Source organism: Tiliqua scincoides, chromosome 5 (assembly GCF_035046505.1).
Source record: "Tiliqua scincoides isolate rTilSci1 chromosome 5, rTilSci1.hap2, whole genome shotgun sequence".
In the NCBI taxonomy this organism is placed as follows: Eukaryota; Metazoa; Chordata; class Lepidosauria; order Squamata; family Scincidae; genus Tiliqua; species Tiliqua scincoides.
The window spans coordinates 137,971,048-137,994,271 of NC_089825.1; the positions used below are offsets into that span (position 1 = coordinate 137,971,048).

Below are 23,224 nucleotides of genomic sequence, written 5' to 3' on the forward strand. Positions count from 1 at the left end.
AAGACAAAATAACAAAGAAAAAAAAACACACACACACCAGGAGATAGCTATAAGAAACCTGTACCTTTTTAAAAAAAAAAAGCTAAGACAAAAAGGAATTTTACCATCTTCTCAAATTAAACAAATTTGCCAAATTATGCTTAAGTTGCATAATTTATTATGCTTTTACTGTGGAAAGAGTGATGCAGGGCACTGGAGACTGACCACTGGAAATCTGACCAAACCCCCTCCTGAATTTGGAAATGTTCTAATATTTTCATAGAGAAAATTTCCATCCACTCCTCTCAATCTTGAACTTTCAGGCTCTCTTCATAAAAGAGAGGGCAGTCAATGATACTTTAAAACACACACATACACAAAAAAGTTGATAGATTTTTAAGATCCATAATTCCACATCCAATTGCTGATCCTACACATTTTTCTGCTTGCACAGAACTAAAGAATGTATGTTGCATTGTGAATAAAGAAGGTTAGAACTCTCAACAGAAATCACCAAAGTGTATAAGGAAAGCCTGGATGCATACAGACATGGTAACAAAGAAGAAAAAATAAGGGCAGCAGCTCAGAAAACAATCTCACCTCAAAGAGTGCCAGATTCTTGTCAAAGAACTCATCGCCATCTTCATAGTTGGTATTGTTGAGATAGGCATGGGGATCCTTCTTGTGCCCAGGATCTGTAAGAAGAGAGAAGAAGATCAAATGAAGGGAAGGAGTACTCCACATCCAGGAAAAGGATCTTAAATCTCTTCCAAAAATGGCAATCAGAACTGTATCCGATTGTAAAGCAAGAGGAAGATCCCAGGTATTCTCAGGAATCACCATCAGACATTAGCTTGCTCAGCAGATAACAGGGACTCACCAAGGGGCAATTGTTACTGACACCAGAAGAGCAGGATCTGAAGTGAGCGATGGGAAGGAATGAGAGCAGAAAGAAAAGAAGCACAAAGTCAAAAAGACTACCTGGCCAATACTGCTGTCAAGTGTGCTGCCTTTCCTTGCTTTGCAGGTAGAATTGGGCATTTGACCATTTCCAAAAGATGTACTCAATTGATCAATCAGGTAACAGCTTTTTATTTCAAGCACTAATTTTAGCAGATCAACAAAAAAAATATTGTAATAATCAACAAGTTTGACATTTATGCACACATAAAATTAGTTAACTGTGAAACCATGAAATGTATCGGTCATTGGGCTTGGCTACAAACTGTTGGTCACTGAAAGTTTCCATGCAAAAGAGCTTCATGAACTGCACTGGCACCTGGCAAGGAAGCCACATCCTGATCCTGTGTCTGAATGAGGGCCGACAGTTACCTCAACCATAGCAGGTATCACTCCATAATGCTTCAGGTGGTGGTGGACCCCAGGGCAGTGTTCCCGGATGTTTCTTTCGGGGCACCTAGCAGATGCCATGATGCAAGGGTTCTGCAAATATTCCCTCTGTTCAGGAAAGTGGAGGAGTGCTCTTGGGCACGCAATGTGCTAGAGCAGGGGTGGGCAAACTCTGGCCCGCGGGCCATTTGAAGCCCTCAGGCACCCCCAATCCAGCCTGCAGGGAGCCCTCTGTCTCCAAAGGGCCTCTCGCCAGTCTGGCCTCTGGCCTGCTGGAGCCCGCACTCGTCCATGAATGCTTATGTCTCCATATGTTTCTGGCTTAGTCTGTATGTTTTCACTGTGTAAGAGGTGTGAGACAAACAGTTCATAGTTCTCATGTGGTTCTACATTATAGTTCTCATGTGTATTATAAAAGTTCAGTAAAATTCATTCATACATATGTTCTGTCTCTAATGAATTCATTTATGTAAATTTATTCAAATTTGAAATGTAAATTGATTCTTTTTTTCAGCCCCGACAGTGTCAGATCATGTGGCCCTCCTGCCAAAACGTTTGCCCACCCCTGTGCTAGAGGACATCAATGAAGTCACCATCCCACCACCGATGATTGAGGGTACCACCTACCCACTAGGCCTGTGGCTGATGTACCGCCAACCCTACTTCTCCTCCCCCATCCCAGAGCACAAACACTTCAACTACATCCTGAACTGGTGAAGTATGCAGTGGAGAGACCCTTTGGACCAGGGGTCTCCAAACTTTTTGGCCAGAGGGCCGCATCAAGTGTCTGGTGTGGTGCTGAGGGCCGGAAAAAAATGTAAATATAAAATTTAAATAAATAAGAGATGGAACTTAGATGGGTGAATAAATGAATAAATGGGCTCATTCATTCAACCTCTCTGGCCCTCAGAACACCCTCCAGACACAACCAGAGCACAGCTCTGGTCATGTACAGTTGAGTGGGCCAGAGGCTTTCAGGGGACAAGAGGCTGGCTGTGGGCTGGATAGAGGCTTGTCATGGGCTGCACTGGGCCCCCAGGCTGGGGTTTAGAGACTCCTGCTTTGGACCATTGAAGGGACAATGGAGGATTTTACTGAAAAGCTTGGACTGTGATGAGCAGCTGGTCATGATAGTGGTGATGATGTGCTGCGTCTTGCACAATTTCTGCCTCTCCAGAAGTGGAGCAGAAACTGTAGCAGAAAGGGATGAGATCTGCTGTACCCTCCCCACCCAGACCATGCTTGAGAGACATGAGGAGGCTGCCAAAAGGTTCAGGGTCATGCTCTGTGACTTCACTAGTAATCAGGGGCTGGAGTAGCAGGTGCCACAAACTAAGACATGGGACGGGGGGGGGGGGAATAAGGGTTTATTTTCAAAAACCTGTTCTGATTAGTACTGTGTCCAAAAACAGTCTTCATTGGTGTGATTAATACAGTCCACAATGGCAACAAATATTTATACACACAAAACACCTATTAGCAGACATGCATGCAGGAGGGGAATTGTGCAGCCCCTCAAATATGCACAGAAATATTACAGTCCAATCCTGAGCTTCCAGCACCCAGCGCCAAACCAACTGTATCTAGCGGGCACTGGGAAGCAGCCGAAGGTCTCTTCGGAGGACTTTTGTCCCCTTCCCCTAGGGAAAACCCCAAGTCCTGCAATGGGGCTTCTCAAGTCTGCATTGACTATTTTGCTCATGAGCCAAAGCAATCTAAAGGTTCACAGATCACAGTTCAATCACACAGCACTTTTGCGCCTTTCTCTCCAACTGATTTTTCACTTTTACTTGTATGATCAGGGCTATAGGAAAACAGTCTTCATTTCCACCTGTAATGACAAATCACACCATGATGAAGCTAAAAGAAGGTTGCCATCTACACACAGTGGCATTCTTGGTTTCATGAAATGCTCAACAATATTTGACTGGCATGCCAACCCTACATAACAGGACGGCCAAGGCAGACAGAACAAGTGAGAAGTATTACACAGCTTTCTTATTCTGTATCTTCTTGTTTCTCATAACTGGAAAAATGAGCAGACAAACAAGCAGCCCAGTTTTGAAAACTTGTCTGCAAGGCTGCCATTTCTTCCTTCTTGCATAAAAACAAACTTCCCCAACACATAATCAGTTACCTACAAGTTCACCATAAAGGCCATGCTGGAAATGAATGAGCTTCAGGGCTGTAGCTAACTTGTATACCTAAACTGCAGGTACTTAAAAGAAATTTGCATATGATTTTCATGAACCTGACTCATGCCAAATTAAGGCTGAATGGCACTTTGCACCCCTCTGACAAGCTTCTATTGTTGAAGTGCTTCAGGCGTGAAAAAACAGCAGCTTGGGGTAGAGGGGGAGGCTTAAAACACGGGACACAAATGTTACAGGATGCTCATGAGGCTGGACTCCTTTTCAGTCATTTTTAATCTCTTTGCAATTTTATAACCTTTTCCACACTTTTCTCTATAACCATGGGAGATAGCAAGTTAATCAATTACTGTCATCTCAACAAGTTTGACGAGAATAATTTTTTTTTGCCTTCTACTAGACATTATCTTTTACATAAGCAACTGCAGATCGGCACGCCTTGCTCCAAAGAGAACCCAGGAGACTCAATCCTTTCTTGCATCCCCACTAGTTGTCCTGCATTTCTCTTCCCCCATTCCGCTCACAAGTCCAGACAAAACTCCAAAGATCAGATGCTTTGTCTCCAAAGTTCAGATATGACCACATGCCAACTACCTGTATGTGCATGCTTTATATGGGAGAACAACCTTTTCTCTCCACATCACTGCCTCCCAAGAGGCATGTAAGTGAGTAGACTCTGGGTAGGGCTGGGTGCCCTTCTAAATTGAAGGAAATTATAGAGACAGGCATGGCCCTAAGCAACAATGGCAGTATTTAATGCTGGGTCCTGCAAAATAACCCTGAGGCATGGTATCTGAGTCTGGGCTGAATTAACACCAGGCAAATGTCCACAATAAAGGAGATAATACAGTCAGGAACATGATCCTTTTCATACTGATTGCATGAAAGAGACAGCACAGATATATTATCATGTTAGCAAACCACCTATGTAAGGGAACAAGCAAATGGACCAAATGACAAATCAGAAATGATTTTGGAGGTGTAGGGGGAAGTAATAAGTGTCTTATGTCCATGATCCAAACTGTACCAGAAAATGCAAATTCTGTTACGTAAATTAGATATGAGGCTTTTCTGGACTGTTATCCCTAGATCACATCCTCAGACTTGTGTGAGCAAAGACTTCCTGAGTGTTTCACCCACATTTCCTCTGCTGACCATGTGTCTAAATGCACTCACTTTGTTGGCAGACCAGAGATAATAATTCTGCTACTGTTTATGCAATTGGCTATTCCAAGCGAAAGAAAAGGCAAATCCTGCGTCCCTTTGCAAAGGGTTGTTATTGCTCTTTCACCTCAGCTGAGTCTTTGATTTACTTTCCCAAGTGTGTAAAGGGCTGAACTTAGGGGCAGTCGTTTGGAATAGAAGATATAAGCAGACCCTTAGCAAATGCAAAGCTCCTCAATGCCTAATATGAGATGTGGGGTTGAATTCAAGATCATTTTGTTTCACAAGGGAAAACATCCAAATACTACCTAACCTCTATCTAACATGGGGTCAGATGCAGCCACATAAGACAAACTCTGCTGTGAGGCAAAAGGCCCGTATAGCCTAACATCCCTAATCCTAACAGTAGGCCATCAAATGCTTCTGGGAAATTCATAAATAGGAGCAAAGGCATATTTCTTTCCCAGCATTATTCCCTTGCAACTGGTATTCAGAGGCACTGCCATTGAATCTGCATGTAAAGTATGGTTATCATGACTAGCAGCCACTGACAGACCTGTCCTCCCTGAATTTGTCCAATCCCCTCTTAAATCCATCTAAGCTAGTGGTCATCATCACATTTTCTGACAATGAATTCCAGACTAATTACGTACAGTACTGTGTGAAGAATTACTTCCCTTTGTACATCCTCAATCTCCTGCCATTCAGCTTCACTGGATGACCTCAGTTCTAAAATTGTGAGAGAGGAAGTTTTCTCTCTCTCCACCCTTTGCACAATTTTATATGTCTCTATCATCCTACCCAATCATCTTTTTCCCAAGCTAAGAAGACCCAAACATTATAGCCCAGGGGTGTCAAACTTGTTTCATACCAAGGGCCAAATAGCATTCATGATGCCTGCTGAAAGCTGGTGTCATTAGGTAGGAAGTGATGCCATTAAACAGGTCATAACCACAAATAAGCACTTTTTCTCACTTAGGAGCTCATTAACTGCAAATGACAGAAGAGAAAATATGCAAATCTTGATCCTATTTCAAGATATGGGAGAGCCCAATTTTCATGTGGGCTGCCCTTTCAGCAGTAACACCACAGCACTGCTCAGCAGATGAGAGCCTGAGGGCTAGATAAAAAAGCTTCTGCGGGCCACATCCGGACCCCAGGCCTTATGTTTGACACCCGTTATAGCCTTTTCACATAAAAGGAAGTCCTCCAGGCCTCTGATCACATTGGCCATCCTTTTCCGAGCTCTATGATATCCTCCTTGAAGTGTAGCAACCAGAAGTGCATGCAGTCCAAAATGTGACTGCATCATAAATGGTTATATAAAATTAGCAGATTTATTCTCCATTCCTTTACTAATGATCCCCAAGATCTCTTTCCTGCCTTGTCGAAGACAGATCAAGCCCATCAATATATATGTTGATGAGCCAGGGTGGTGTAGTGCTTTGGGAGGTGGACTTAGACCTGGAAGATCCAGGTTTGAATCCCCCCTCAGCCATGAAGCTTCCTGGGTGACCTTGGGCCACTTACTTTCAGCCTCACCAACCTCACAGGGTTGTTGTGAGGACAAAAGGAGGGGAGCAGCTGTGTACACTGCCCTGAGCTCTTTGGAGGAACGGCGGTATAAAAATGTGAATAATAAATGTGAATTGAGACTTTTTTTTTTTTTGCTTCACAGTGCATCTCTTCACTCATTGACACTGAATCACATTTGCCACACAGTTTGTCCAGTCATCCAATTTGGAGATGTCCTTTTGCAGCATTGGTTTTTACCACTGTGAATAGTCTGATGTAATCTACAAACTTCACCACCTCATTGTTTACCCACTAAGGCCCAAATCCTAACTCACTTTCCAGTACTGGCAAAGCTGTGCCAATGAGACATGTGCTGCATCCTGCAGTTGGGGGGCAATCATGGAGGTCTCCTCAAAGTAAGAGAATGTTTGTTTCCTTACCTAGGAGCTGTATTGCCCTTATGTCATTGCTGGAAAGTGGGTTAGGATTGCGCCCTAAGTTTCAGATCATTTATGAATATTAGAAAGCACTGGTACAAATGCTGATCTTTGGGAGACCCCACTTTTTACCTCCTTCCACTACGAAAATTGCCCATTTATTCCTACTTTCTACTTCCTGGTCTTTAAGTGGTTACCAATCCATAAGAGGAACTGTCCTCTTCTTCTAGGACTGCTAAGTTTATTCAACAGCTTTTGATGAGGAACTCTGCCAAAAGCTTTTTGTAAGTCTAAGTATACAATGCCTCTACTGACATGCCTTGTTACCAGTCTCAGAGAATTCAAGGAGGTTAGCGATGTCAAACTTACCTTTGCAGAAACCATGTTGATTTTCGCCCACAATTATTCTGTCGAGGAACCTAGTCCTTGTAGGTTTTCTAATTTGTTGGACTCTAAGCCCTCTTGGACATACAAAGACACACCAACCCCAATGCATCCCTCCCTGTCCTCCCTGGAGTTTGTATCCTGAAATAACTGTATCACACCAATTCCTTCCTTTCCACCCAACGTCTATTACGCCTACTGTATCTGTGTTCTCTCTTACAGTGAAATACTCCAGCTCCCCTATCTAGGCTCAGAGGTTTCTCTGAATAAGCTTCAATGTACATTTACATATCAGTATTTATATATATTTTGTCCTCTTCCAAATGTTGTTGGTGTGTGCCTTTTCTTGCCTTGCAGACTTTTACTCTCTTTCACCAGGTATCGTGTTCTAGCTGGTGAGGAAAATAATTTACACTGAAGCAGAATGCTGCAAGAAATATCTAGTGAATGCAACTGTTACCCTGCACATGCCCAATCTCATCTGATCTTGGAAGCTAAGCAGGGTCAAGCCTGGTTAGTACTTGGATGGGAGACCGCTTGGGAATACTGGGTGCTGTAGGCTTACACCATAGTCTTTCGAGACTGAAGGTTGCCAACCAGTACAAGCCTAAAGCAATGCATTGTGCATGGACCCGTCTTGGAAAGCTGCTCAAAAACACAGCCGCTAGGCTACTAGCTGGGGTTAGTCATCGGTGACACATCTCTGCAGTATTTAAACAACTTCACTAGCTACTAATCCAGCACAAATCAAAGTCCTGGCACTAAATCCTAATGAAGATTTATGCTGGCGGAATGCACATTCTGACAGCATAAACTCCTTTATGGCCACTGCAAATGTGACTAGGCCACTGCAGGGGAGCCTGGCTGCCACCTCAAGTGGCCAGGACCGTGGTTTGACGGACTAGGGTCACCCACCAGAAGAGGTAAGGTCATATGGGGGTGGAATGGGCAGGGAGAGGACAGACTGAAGGAGGAGGGTGGGTTTGGGGGTGGCGGCAGCACACATCAAAACTTTCTTCCCAGGCCTGACTCACCTTCACAGATCACCTTGGACTTGTGCCAACTACTGAGCTGGCACAGGTCCGAGTTGAGCCACCATATCCACAGTGACTTACCCATGGGTAAGGGAACAAATATCAACCTGAGGAGGCCAAACCCCCCCCCCCCAAAGTCATAATGGTGCCACTGCATCGCTGTGTGGGGAGTTAGATGGAATTGGGTTGTTACTCTATCTTTAGTAAGGGGCTCCAAGGGGCTCCCTGCACCACCACCCCAGACCCCAGCAGCAGGTAAGGCAAGTTTTAAAAATCCCCCCCCCCCATTCCCCACAGTGACACAATCCTGGGGATTGCATTGCTGCTATTTTCCACGCCCCTGAAAAAACTTAGCATGGGAGTTTTACTCTCGAGAAGTTTGAATACCATTGGTCTAAAAAATTATTAGCTGGCCTGCCCTCACAAATCTACATTAATCATTTATGGCCTAAAAAGCTAGCAAGAAAGAAACAACTTTTGTGAAGTTCCCTGCCTTAGACAACCAGGAACGGGGCTATTTACAAGTCATTCCTAAAGACATACACACATATTGAAGAATGCTGCCCTCAGCTGAGGTTGGCTATACACATCTCGTTTTCCTGATTAGGAGTTAACCACACACCACCACCACACACCCACACACACAGAGTATTAAATGGTTCTCTTCATACTAACATAGCTGCAGACAACAAGGGGACATGTTTACATGCACGCATGCACACACTTTGATTGTCTAAAGATGGACAACACTCGCACACACACAAACACACATCAGGACTCCTCTGCAATACTGTACCTAAGAGCCGATACTGTTCCCCTGTGATGGAGGTTTGACTCACATCTGAAAAATCAAACAGAAGATGGGAAAGAAAATGAATTGCAAAAGAAAGAAGGTGGAAATAAAACAATATATCAGGTTCTCCCACCCCCACACATCTCAAAAATATCTTTCCTCCCTCTCAATCAACAACAACAAAAGAATGGGGTAAAAAGATAATAGACTTTTATGCTGAAATTTCAAAACCAAAAATAGCTGCAATCAGAGAAGAGGGAACCAAGAATACTCAGAGGCCTATCAAGCTCCACAAATAATAATTTATCTCTCCCCTCCCTCTCACACATAGTTGAAAGTAGTCAGTAATCCAAAGGGGCAGAGATAATGAGAATTTCATCAGTTGGTTCAGGTTCGAAGGCAATGGACAGCCAAAAGAAAAGGGTACAGTTCTTTTGTTCCAGAGACCTGTGCCTTTTGTGCAGGGCAAAGAACCATCAAGTTCAAGGAAACAGAAAGATTGACATCCATGGTGAATAGGAACATCAGCCACACAAACAAGCCATGATGGATGTTTACCATGGTGCTGGCCTGAATGAGTTAGCTTGGATAGTGTGTCCATTTTGACTTCTGTTATTGCACATGTACCAGAAAAGCTAAATCCTGGGTTTATATTGGGCCTGTCTAGCCTTAAACAAGGTGATACGCATCAGGCAGAAGTCACCAGCACCCTACTGGATTTTGAAAACACCTGACTATTGGCCAAGGGGAGGATCAAAGTTCTAATCCCAAGATTTCTACTTTTGGTTAGCCAACTGGTACAGTAAAATCTCAGTCACTCCAAATTCCAAAATTAAATTTGCTAATTTGAAAAACAGCATGTTTTGTTACAGCACTTGCAAAGATTACCTGAATTTGCTTTAATGACACTCCCTTCACTTCCTAGGAGTGAACAAAGAGCTGCTTTCTACACAAGGTTTAAGTCTGGGTAGTCGCGTTAAATTTAATTGTTTTCACTTTGCCCTAAGCTAAAATGTCTGGTTTTTTTCCCATTCCCCTATTTGTCTTTCTTAACAAACTAACTATTTTTACAGATTACCTACCTGTTTCTTTCTGACCAGAACTATAGCGCCTCACTCCCAGATAGATTGCTCAGGGCTAAACTACAAAGGGCAAGGGGGACAGAAGAGTGGGAACAGCAAAATTAATGTAATTCCTGGATCTCTTGCTTAGCAGCTGACTTCTATGGTGAGAGAACACCAATATAATTGGACTCCCTCCTCAGATGGAAAACAGGGTGAGGAAAGGCACCCCACTTAGGATGCTTTCCCTTTCTGGGGGTGGTATCTATCCCTTTTTCAGATGGCCCCCAGTTGTCTGGGAGATATCTGACAGTGCATGGGAAAGTCAGATGCACGAAATGCTTCTTTGCTGGGTAGCAACAGGCAGTGAGGATGGCAAAGGAGCAGACTGAAGTTAGAGCCATCTTGCTTCAGCTAAATCAATTATGTCACAGCCATCAAGGGTCTGGACAAAGAGCTCATATGCACGCCAGAATGGAACCAACCAAATGACCAAAGTTTTGGTCACATACCTGAGTAATTTGAAATCTTGTCTTCACATCCTAATCTAATTTTTTCATATACCCCAGGTTTTTATCCCAAACATGAACTCCTAACAAGCTTATATTTTAAAAAATCAAAATTGTCACTTTTCATCCTAATAAGTCTTAATTTAGCTTCTGGCTACATCAAAAATATTGATGAAGTCATAAAAAAGTTAAACACACACGCACAACCCCACCCACGATGTCATTTGTAGAAGATGGGAACATGATCTGCTGATAAGAATCAAATAAATATAATGTGCTTCCATTCATCAAACTTCTTCACTCCTGCTAACACCCAGTCATGGCAGTTTCCCTTGCTCTGTTGCCAGTTTGGTTGCTAGCTACCCAGAATCAGCAAACGTATCTTTTGTTTGTTGACTCAGTACCCAATACCCAACAGAGAGGGTATTGTCTCTGTTCATTGTCTGAATAAAGGGATTCAAACTATCAGGGATAAATAGAGATTATATGGGGACTACAGGGATTTGTGCATTTCCGACCAAGAACAGACTCTATGTCTGATTCGGAAATGAGTTTCTCTTCCACATTTTCAGCTGCAAGATAACAAATTCCTCCTCAGGGATGGCGGGGATACAGAGAGTCACATAAAAAAAATCTGAGTTCAGGATTGTCATGCTGAGGGCCTAAAAACATTATTCACCCTGATTTACTCCACAGTCTAGTACTATTGGTTCAAAAGTAAATTCCACTACATTCAGTGAGATTTATTTCCAGGTAAGTGTGTAATGGATTGCAGTTCTAGTATTATGAGATTTGTTCCTGCCATTCAGATGTCATTCTAAGGTTCAGACCCTGGCTGAGGCCATAAAGTAGCCATCTGTAATGATTGCATTCAGTGAGGATTCATTGCTCTGGAATAAACTCGAAACACTAAGTTTCACCAAGTAGTCCACGTATCATGAGATTGCTTTAAAGTGTGCCACAAAGCTGGACTCAGTCAACTGCTGTCTATGCACAGCATGTGATCTATGTTAGGGACAGGAGCTCAAAATGAGAAGAAATTATTCCAGCAATAGCAATCCTGAATAAGAGGGTACACTTAAAAATACACATTTAGTAATGGTCCTCAATTATAGTTCTATCTGGGGCAGGATGGAAAGGAGAGGACCAATTCCATTTAAACTACCCAAACTGAGGCACACAAACTGGCAAGATACTAAGGGCTATGCTTTGGATATATATATACAGTGTATAATCCATTCTGCTAGACCACAGTGAGAACAGAAGCTAAAATCAAATTATCTGGGGTGCTGCATGACATCAGACCTTTACCCACCTGTCACTACTCAGAGCACACACAAACACCTGCCAGCACAAGGCCTCTCATATAGCACCTGCTTTTTCTGAACAGTCATAGGTACACACAAGAAGTTTGTTGCTGTACATATGGACCAGTCCTTACTACATTTTTTTTGAAATATGAATGCCAGGAAAATCTGGATTCAATCAACAAGGTTATTAAAAACATCCAAAGGAGATGCATGTTGTCCACCTTGCACGAAAGAAATCCTTAGCTTACAAATCCATTTGCTGTGCCCAATCATATCTCTCTCCTGAGTCAAAATCCTACCTTTCTATGGTAAGGCCACACCTGGAGTACTGTGTCCAGTTCTGGTCGCCACATCTCAAAAAGGATATAGTGGAAATGGAAAAGGTGCAAAAGAGGGCAACTAAGATGATTACTGGGCTATTCCTCATTTCCTTATGAGGAAAGGCTATGGCGTTTGGGCCTCTTCAGTCTAGAAAAGAGATGCCTGAGGGGGGACATGATTGAGACAAACAAAATTATGCATGGGAAGGATAAAGTGGATAGAGAGATGCTCTTTACACTCTCACATAACACCAGAACCAGGGGACATCCACTAAAATTGAGTGTTGGGAGAGTTAGGACAGACAAAAGAAAATATTTATTTACTCAGCGTGTGGTTGGTCTGTGGAACTCCTTGCCATAGGATGTGGTGACGGCATCTGGACTGGATGCCTTTAAAAGGGGATTGGACAAGTTCTATCCAAAGTTCTATCTAAAAGGGGATTGGAGGAAAAATCCATTATGGGTTACAAGCCATGATGTGTATGTGCAACCTCCTGATTTTAGAAATGGGCTATGTCAGATGCAAGGGAGGGCAACAGGATGCAGGTCTCTTGTTATCAGGTGTGCTCCCTGGGGCATTTGGTGGGGCTGCTGTGAGATACAGGAAGCTGGACTAGATGGGCCTATGGCCTGATCCAGTGGTACTCGTCTTATGTTCTTTCAATATATCCTCTTATCTAAGCCAGCAATACTCTTACACTTTCATTGATTTTAAGCAAGTCAATGTCTCTCAGCTACCCTATCTCTAAAATGGGAATAGTAAATTACAATTCTGAATGGTTGTGAGGATGACTGCGACAAAGCACAATGCACAATTCTAACAATTTCTAGGCCAACAATTGCAAGTTTTCATTAACTCTAGTCCATCTGTTTAGTGTAAGATTGTATACCCATGCTACCCTAAACACAGCACAAGAGGACTGAAGCGAGCAATGGGCAGCATCAGGGGACTTTCATGAACAACAACAACAGTATTTATATACCGCTTTTCAACAAAAAGTTCACAAAGCGGTTTACAGAGAAAATCAAATATCTAATGGCTCCCTGTCCCCAAAGGGCTCACAATCTAAAAAGATGCAACTCCAGCAGACAGCCACTAGAAAAGACACTGCTGGGGTGAGGTGGGCCAGTTACTCTCCCCCTGCTAAATAAAAGAGGAGCACCCACTTGAAAAAGCGCCTCTTAACCAGTTAGCAGGGGTGACAACTAAAAAGTAGTTTTAATCTACAGGAGCAAACAAAGTCCCAAGGGAAACCATTCAGCTTGACAAATTCAAGGTCCAGCTGGTTTTGACAGGAGGACAGTTTGAAGATTACCTGCTTTTCCCACCAGCAAAAACTGGTTAGGAGTGGGACAGGTAGAGATAATGGGGGGAAAACCAAGTAGAAAGACATGCATTGGCAAGTGCCATTTCTTCTGAGATCCAGTTCCTCCTTCCAGCCCTCTGAACTGTCCCCTCAGAATCAAAACAGAAATTATCACTGAAGTTCAACTCTACTATATGTAGCTTGCATGCTGTTGCTGACAAGACAGTTGAACAGGAATCATGAGAAAATGGCAATCGTAGAACAAAAAGGCAGCACAGATCAGAGAAAAGCAAGCTGTTTTGTCAAACCGTACACTACTCTATGCACAGGTATTACCTGTTTGGACTGACATGCAGCCACTACTAGGGTGGAGACATGGGGCAGACTAAGGGGACATGTTTTTGGATGTAATGAATGAAGATGCTAGAAATCCAGAGAGGAAAGGAGGGGACATTCTGGTGCCTAACTTAAAACTTTCTCAGTCAACAGCTTCTGTGCCTAATATATACAGAAGGCAAGACTCAAAAAGGCAAAAAGTATCAGTTTTGGATTATTTTATAGTATCAGGAAGTTCTATACTTCTACCTTGCTTTTATCCCTAAGTCACAGTCCCAGAAAACCTAGGAATTGCAATTCACAGCTTTCCTCAGCTCCTTTTCTCCCCCAGAGCAGAAAATAGACCCCATGGGTCCTAGCTGCTTGGGCTGGGCTGCCTTAACTATGTGGACCCCTTTCCCTTCTAAGCCTAAGCAGCTAAACTCTGAAGCCTTGGCTTCCAGCCCCATTAGGCTCTAACCACTAGCTTACTGAACTGGGTCAGAAACGCAGTTAGTCCCCCTTGCATTCAGTTGCTGATGGACTAAAGGTCAAATCAGAGAATTCTAGTGGCGAGGCTAGAAAAAAGGGACTAGGAAGCAAAGGAATCAATGTAAGCAAGGCACCAGGCATGCCAGTACCAGGCACCAGGGCTGATGGCAAGGGAAAAACCTGGTGATAGAGGAGAGTGGAAACAAAAGGAGAGGAGACACATGAAGGCAGCACACCAGCAGATGAGAACCTGAAACCTTTTTAAATATGATTAAATTTTATTCCTTCATACCAATGCTTCTGAACGGAAAAGTTTCCAAGTGAGAAGGGGGAGGAATCCTCCCACCACAGGGGAAACCTTTTGTTCTACCTCAAGTTGCAGGTAAGCAGGAAGAGGAATCCTCTCCACCTCAAGGGAAACTTTCTGGTCTACCTCTAAGTTACTCACCTGACACTGTGGTCTCACAAGGATTCCAGATCTGCCCTGTGCTACCTCTTTTCTGCCCGTTTTCCTCCACTTCACTCTCTTCGTCATCTTCCACCTTGGTCACAATGAACTGAGGCATGTCTGAAGCAAAACTTTCTCTCAGGCCAGGAAAGGAAGAACTGAAAGCGTTAGTGGATCAGGTGACAAGCAGCCCCCAGGGAAGGGGAGGGATAGGTGTGTGTGTGTGTGTAAGTTGTGTTGGTGAGACACGCCTTCAGCAGTCTCTGCGTGCACGCACGTGAGTCCAAGGGTACGCATGCCAGCAAGGAAGCAAATTTACCACACTGGCTCTAAGAGGATTATTCCCCCCTGCTTACTGCTACTTCCAGTTCATCAGGACAGCAAAAAGAGAGACTAAACAGCTGCGCAGCACTGATCTGCAGCTACCTTTGAGATGGACCACCAAGAAGCCTTTCCATTTGGGGCTGAAATTCAGCTGGCCTGCAGGTAGAACGCCTCATTAATGGCTTTATCTCACTATGCAAGGGTCACCTGGGAAGCAAAAAGCTATAAGGATGGGAGGAGCAGTGAAGGCCACATACCTGAGGGCAGGGAACCAGCAGATAATTGAAAAATACAAGTTATGAGTAATGGAAATTATAAACAAAGAACAGGAGTGACTAAGGTGCAGCCATAGTAGTGGTGCCTGTGGACAAGAAATGTGTTCTGTAAAACAAACTCAACAAACCAGAACATAGCAAAGCAACTCCAAATTAGAAGACACCCCAATCTGGGCACCGTGCCTTTTCCCAAAGCTGAAAAGACAGATTAGTTACCTGTAACTATTGTTTTTTGAGCAGACACTTGTGCAGACACACACAGTGGTGATCTGCACATGTGCAAAGTGAACCGAAGCAGCTTTCAATGTTAAATGCTCTGCTCTTGCTCTCAAGTGGGGACACCCCATACATACCATATGCCTTGAGGTTGGAAAGAAAGAAACTGAAGAATGGAGTATTAAGGACCACCCTCTAAGTTCATACTGTAGCATCTGAAGAGAGATCCAGTACTATATTTAAAAGCAGACCTACTGAAGGGATGGTTGGGTGGGTCACATGTTTGCAAAGAAGACCACTCAAATAACTATAGTTACAGATTAGAAACCTGTCCTTCTTAGTGGTCTTTGTGCAGTCACACGTAGCAAAGAGTAGCTAACTTCTCCCTTACCTAGAAGTGAGTACAGGTCAATCAAGAGAAGATGTCCTGAGGAACACTGTGCCCAAATGAGGCATCATGTTTGCAACTTGCATCCAGGACATAAGCTTAACAAAGGTCAATGGTGTAGTAGACAGGTGGCCATGACAAATGGAAATTACATTGTGGTGTCTACCATTCATGGGAGTTTGAAAGAAAGACATTCTGGAGCCAAGTCTTCCAGGGCATAATAGCAACTACTCACAGGGAAGGTTAGGCAGAGAGTAATATTGAAAATATTCATGGCCAAAGGTGAGCTTCAGGACCGTCCCTCACTTCCTGTCACAGGAAGTAGCTTACTCCACCCAGGTTCAGAGAGCATCTGAGACTTTTTGCTGCCCATCTTCTTTGGCACTCCAGGCTGCATGCCAGATAAACAAGAAGGATGCACTGAGCAAGTACACATTAGTTCTGTGCTCTGCTGGAACCACATCTTCCAGTGATCATCAGAGGTCATTCCAGTAAGGGTCCTTCACACTTCCAAGTGCTGCACAGATGGCTTACTGCTACCTGTGCTCACTCTCGCTCTCTTCCACACCCCTCCCCCCATAACTTGAAATAAGGAAGCCCAGTCAATCCTACCCACTGCAGTTTCCTTGATGTGCAGAATTTGCCAAAGTTCAACCCCACTGCAAAGCAGGGAAGGTGTGTGATAGACAGCAGGCCAGCCCACCTCGCCAAGCATGCAGGTGTGTGAGGATTATAGTTTGTGCTTATCTTAAGTTCTGCAAACAGAAACACCAGAAGTCCCAACTGCTTCAACACAGCTTTGCCTCTCTCAGCTCTTCCTCACACACTGTGGAACTTATTGAAGCAGAATCTACCAACCAACTCAACGCTTCTGTCGCCACCCCAGGGGAACCACGAGAGCTCTCTCTTGCACAATGAAGACAAGCAGAACTAATCAGAGAAGAGCCTCCCACTCCTTTATATATGTCAATTTATTCATCCCACTCCTTGTTGAGGGAGACCATTAGTAGAATAACTAATGTATACTAATGTACATTAGTATAGTAACTAATTGTGGGCTGAAGTTTAGAGTGGGTGTTGTATAAGGATTGGAGTGGGATGGGCATGCGCACGTGGATCTTAATGAAAGATTGTTTTTTTAAGCATACTCCTTTACATGTGAACATTTGGATCGCTTTCTCAGATGGTGTGACAAGATTTAGAGAAGGAAGTTATTTCCTAGGTGTCCAAGCTTGGACTTACTTCCACCTATGGCAGGCAATCCCAGCTATAAATTCCTTGGTAACCAGGGTTGTGCGGCCTCTGAGAGATAGTCCATGGTGGGCAGAAGTGGGAGGATATGGCCTGGGTGGGGAAGCTTAAGGGGCCTCATGAGGCCCTAGGAAGGGGCAAAAGGGATGCCTGTGATGAGGTCAGGTAGACTGTATATGCAAGTTCAGCCACTGAGGAAAGTCCCTCCAAGCTAAAGTGGACACAGCCCCAGTGGATGGTCGGTGACTGGGCAAGACCAACCTTCTCCCCAACTTGATTCTGAGGCCCCGGTAGGAGGCAGGGAAGGAAACAGTGAAGGAAAGCCAAGAGGCTGGGCAGCAACTTCTCCCAAAAGGGCTTATACTAAATAATCTGGCCTTGAGTCAATGTACTGTTTTCTATAAAACATTTCTTCGTGGTAGAGGCAGTTTTAAACTATATATTCAAGCTGGAACTTGCATTGGTGCAACCTTCCTGTATTTAGTATTTTACAAGGATTAGTTTTACTGCACCTCCTAATCATCATCATCATCACCTATGATTTATAATAATTTGTTTATGGTACCCAAGGAATAGATTGTGTAATGAGCATGCTTGTTCTTAACAGCAACATTAAAAGACCATACTTTCCTGTAGGTTTGCTTTGTGATTTCTGGTTCCTAAAATCCAAATTAAAAAAATATGTCAAGACCTGATGTAGTCCACACTGCTGTTCTGTGAAGCTCTGGGAGCAGGACTCAGGCTTGCAGCAGAGGATGAAGACAGTCTAGTGGACTGTGCTCTTAAAAAGGAGGCTTGTGGCTCTTAGTCAACTGATAAGCCAGGGAAATAATTTTCCAGTGCAATCCTGTCTACTCATATGTAAGTTAAATGGGATTTACCCCCCAATAAGAATGCATAGGATTGATCCGTCATCATCCAGCAAGCCAGATGCCGGACAGAAATATTTTTGCCCTTGTGTGGCCCCTGGTAACAGATAACCAGCCTGTTGTCTACCCAGAATGATGCAGTTCTATTAACACAGAAAAACAGGTATTGATTAATATATAAAATGTTCAGAGCTCTTTCTCCCTTTGAAGCCAAGTTTTAAAATAACACTAGCAATATTAAGTCTTCCTTGATGTGGAACATTGGAACTCCCTGGGCAAAAGGCAATGTCTGGTCTCAACACCAGTTTATCTGGATGAAAACCGATGAATGGACAGTCAGAGCGCAGAGCACACCATTCACTCACTGGCCCTACATGCCAAAGTAATGGGTTATCAGAAACATTGTGTTGAATGCAAGTAGGCATAGATTTATGGTAGCATATGTTCACATGGTTTACCCAGAAGCTGAGACAAAAAGCACACCATGATGTAACTGGAGGTTTCATAGCCAGGTACAAATTAGATACACCCTTGAAGAACCTTTCGGATCTGTGGGTGCAAGAAAAGAGGGACCCACTGCTGTCTACTGCCAGACAGAAGGCAAAACTAACAGAAAAAGGAAGTCTCATGTAAGTGTTAGCCAAACCCTCAGATAAAAGGTAGATACCATACTATAGGATATCCAGGATAGAGGCATCCCTTAGTTGAAAGTTGTGAGATCCTGCACAGGCACTTCCACTTTGCTGAATAAGTCTGCCTTCCACTCAGTAATAATCCTCCATGTTGTCAGCTTCAGCATTTGAAGGTTGTCGTGCAGTAGCAGATTTGAGGCAGGAAAGCTGGTAAGATATTTTCCCTTGCCACTCTGAGTACAGGCACAACTGAATCTGCCTTGGCCACCATAGTGTTACTGGGATGCAGTCAATGCTGAGCCTGTGAATCCTGTTGATGACCTTAGTGATTAGTGGGAAGGGAGGGAAGATATGTAGAAGAGGACCCCTTATCAGGGGCTAGGGAACATATCCCTTTGGAACAGAGATTATGTCTGCTTGGTTGCAGAACCTGTGACACTTGGTAATCTGATTGGTGGCATGCAGATTCACTGCAGGTTAACCTCAGGGATGGAGTCTTCCCTGGCAGAATTGGAAGAACTTCATATCAAGGCTTACTTTAAGAACATAAGAACAGCCCCACCGGATCAGGCCATAGGCCCATCTAGTCCAGCTTCCTGTATCTCACAGCGGCCCACCAAATGCCCCAGGGAGCACACCAGATAACGAGACCTCATCCTGGTGCCCTCCCTTGCATCTGGCATTCTGACATAGCCCATTTCTAAAATCAGGAGGTTGCGCATACACATCATGGCTTGTAGCCCATAATGGATTTTTCCTCCAGAAACTTGTCCAATCCCCTTTTAAAGGCGTCCAGGCCAGATGCTGTCACCACATCCTGTGGCAAGGAGTTCCACAGACCAAACACACGGTGAGTAAAGAAATATTTTCTCTTGTCTGTTCTAACTCTCCCAACACTCAATTTTAGTGGATGTCCCCTGGTTCTGGTGTTATGTGACTTTGTGGACAATCACTTTGTCGCCTACTCTACTTATTTCAAGGGAGGTATAGTAAACTTACCATTCCCATATAATCAATCAGTGGTTATTGTTCTGAATGATCTATTGTGATGGAAGGACATACCCTTGAACAAATTGGTTGAGAGAGTCCATCACTGAAGGAATCATTTGGCCAGGAATGATTAGTAGATTGAGCTGACAATGTACTTGAGGCACGCAGGAACCATCTCTGTAGAGACTTCATGGGCAAATGTGCAGATGAGACTACTACTCTTGGTCAATGCCATGTGACCTAAAAGTCATTGAAACAGAAGTGCAGGTTGGAATTTCATAACAATACAACATTATGGTCTGACCCCCTCAGGTCTGAGAGACAGGCATGTTAATGCATAGAGTCCAGCAAGATACCTATGAAATGTTCAATCCACCATCTCTTTATGGTTCCATGAAGGAGCTCAAGTACAACTCTCAATGATACTGACTGTGAGGTATTGGCTCCCTTCCTAAGAAGTGTGTCTACACTGTCCCCTACTAAGTACAGGCTAGGTTCCAGGGGCCAGTACCTGTCAAAAAGTACACTGAAGCGTCTTGTTCTTGCTGGTCTTGCTATTGCACCTGCGTGAAAGTGCCACCAAAGGATGGGCTGAGCCTGTGTGAAAGTTCCAACTCAGCTATCTGTAACTTTGGAGCCAGTATATTTCATCTAGTAGAGTCTGGGAGACTGGGAACACATTCTAGGTGGAAAGTCTGTAAATTCTACAGAAGGTGGAAGGATTGGAAGATGGAAAGGTGCATGCAGGGGTCCAAAACATGACACTCTCCCAAACAGAAGAAACAAGTGTCATGTTTGTCAACAGAGAGAAGGTCTGAGCCACAGCAATGGCACTTTTTAAAGGTGACACTGCTATCATATGTCAAGGCAGGTTTAATTAACCTAAAGTACTATGGGGGGGGGGGTTGAAAAATACTAACAAGGAATATAATAAAGATGAAAATTGAGTAAAACTCTTAATTTTCCTTATTTTTTTATTTTTCTTAATTTTTCTCTGAGGGACAAAAGACAAAAAAAAAAGCATTTTTCACAATTCTGCTTCAGCAGCGGTTGAAAAGAAGCTGCTGGATCAGCTATTCTTCCTATCCTCAAGGCACATTGTGTTCACACAGTTTCCTCCACTAAAGAGCAGCGGCAGAACAGCCCACAGAATCCTTGAAGCTTCAGAGGTTAGCTCTGAACACGTGCAAATCTCTATGATGTGTGACTGCACAAAGACTAGGAAGAAGAATTCAACTGTTAGTGCATACAGACAACTGACAGCAGAGGGGCACAAAATGTTTTGAAATCTTCCCAGATGCTTTAAAAGAATATTATATGGTTAAAAACAATAGCTGGAGTCAGAGTAGGGCCAACTCGGTTTTATTCCTTGCTCTCAGAGGAGAAATGTTGAACAGAGGAGAACTTCATTGGACAGGGAGAATAGGAATCAGCATTTCCATGTTCAGTCACCATGTATTGACAAACAAGATTCAGATGGTGAGAAAAGAAAAGGCAGCTAAGAGTTGGGACTCTGGGGTTTGACCTGACTCTGGCAAGAGAGGGGAAGGGACAATAGGGGAGAGAAAGAAGTGTGCTAAGGGAATGCATGTAGGACTGTGCCTGAAATGGTCTCTTTCAATAGATCACTTTTATCTCTAGTAAAGTCCTTTCTGAAGACCCACATCTGTAGCTAAGGATTTTCACTAAATTCATACAACTGCTCCTTGATCAGCTGTGTAGCTTGTGCATCTACTTGCTTACACCTACCACGGATTCCAAATCTCTTGGATAGAGATGGCACAACTTCTACATCTTTGTAAAGCTTTTAGCAATACCATTTTGGTAAAAGGCGCAAACAGTCTACTTGGTTAGAGGAGTACAGGCAGAGAGCCAAATCTAGAAACCTCCAGTTGCTCTAGTTCTACTTCTAGCAATCCCACCCAGGTTATTTATAATCATAAAATGCAGAGATTAGGACCAAGCCCATAATCAACTTAAAGGAAGCTGAACTAGAAACCTAATGCCAGCAAGCAAAAACTCAGTCAAGCACATATGCTGCACATGCTGAGATCTACAAGGCTGCAAGCATCTCCGCCACTTTGGGCAATTAGGATACTTCTAGCCAAGCACACTGAAACTCCAGCAAAAGTCTGTTCTGGAGGAATGCCATCCCACAGGGGTAAAACAGAGCACAATCTTTTTTTTCAAATCTATGACCACTCTCTGCTCTTGTGCAGCTGCTGACCAATGACAGCGCTAAAAGAACTGCAAAATGCTTGAAGCACCTGTTGACTACTGCCAGTTCAAAGAGTCTTGGGAGTGCTTGTTGAACTGCCAGTATTTAAAGCCTAATACATCATAACAAAGCTATAAATAATAATGAAGCAGAACAAAAACATCTTGTTTAATACCATTTAAATGTCAATATAAAAGTTCAGATTTAATTTGTGCTGCCCCCAGTGGTCCAAATAGTACACTGCATCTTGCTAACCAAGGGAAGGGGGAAAGGAGATAGAATGATAAGAAAAGGGGGAAAAAAACAGCCTGGAATGGTGTTTCAGAAAGACATCCCCCCTCCCCCATTTTGCCACGGAGCTTACATTACTGGAATACCACAGAGAATTCTAACAAGACCCATAACCAACTCTTAGCAATGAGTTTGCAAAACATGCACTGAGAACTTGGGGTAGGATGCACAACACACTGTGGACAGAATTTAATTTGGATCTGGGCTTGGTCCTAGAATTCCTTTTCACTGCTGGAATTCCATGGTGGAACGTCAAAAATATATGATTAATTAATACCAGAATCACCAGCCTGAGGAGGGCAACTCCCGCATTCACTGCCAAGTCCTGCTGGAACCAGACAAGCACTGCGAGCCCTGTACTATTACCAGTCACAAGAGTACTATACAGTATGTAGCTCCCTTACATGCCAAAGCTTTCTCCACAAAGGAGAGACCAATGTGGAGAACAGAATTAGCATACTTTAGAGCAATGGTTCTTAATGTGGACCATATGACCCCATCCCCCAGGAGCCACACCATACTTCTAGGGGGCCACATGGAAAAAAATGTGAATGGTCCAAAGCAATTTTCAGAGGGGAACATCCAAACTTAACTGTTAGGCGTGTGATGAATTTGTCATAAGGATCACACTGAGTAAAGTGTCAGAATGGTTTCGTAAGCAGGCCTTATGCTACTACAGTACTAGACAATTTATATCTTTAAAGGTTTTCTTTGTTACTTAAAAATAAAGTACTGATTATTAGAATAAACAGTGCATATGATAAAGTACTTTTTCCCCAACTAGCAACAACTGTGAGGGAGGTGACAGAGGTAAATGAGATTCAGCCTGGGACCATGAGCAAGTAGTTGAGAGATCCTGCTTGAGTCAAGGACTGCTAGTGAAGGACTTCAAAATTAATTCCCATAGTTGATATTAACATAGAAACTGACTCAGTTGTTATTATGCATTTACTCAGGTTAGCCCCTCTTCATTCCCTGCTGGAATCTAGGGTGACTCCAAGGATACCCTTCCCTTACTCTCACGTTATAATATTTATTTTATTTATTACATTTTTATACCACCCTTATTCCAAGGAGCTCAGGGCCATGTGCATGGTTCCATCCCTCCTTGCTTTCATCTTCTCAACAACTTTATGAAATTATGCTAATAGAGAGACTGACCCAAGTTTAACCAGTGAGCTTTATGACTCAATGGCAATTTG

General features: G+C 43.4%; 1 protein-coding gene and 1 pseudogene across 2 annotated transcripts in view; one reads left to right on the top strand and one right to left on the bottom strand.

Moving 5' to 3' along the window:
* SLC12A6 (solute carrier family 12 member 6) overlaps positions 1–23,224 on the bottom strand; it is a 58,307-nt gene that overhangs the window by 12,294 nt on the left and 22,789 nt on the right. Inside the window, exons 3-4 of one of the 2 annotated variants that reach the window (XM_066626924.1) lie at positions 8,810–8,854; positions 580–674 (exon numbers count right to left, since the gene is read on the bottom strand). In XM_066626924.1, coding sequence (XP_066483021.1) covers positions 580–674; positions 8,810–8,854 — 140 coding nt within the window. The remainder of the gene's footprint in view (positions 1–579; positions 675–8,809; positions 8,855–23,224) is intronic. The other variant, XM_066626925.1, reaches the window with a different exon arrangement.
* LOC136654781 (5S ribosomal RNA) lies at positions 7,425–7,541 on the top strand (annotated as a pseudogene).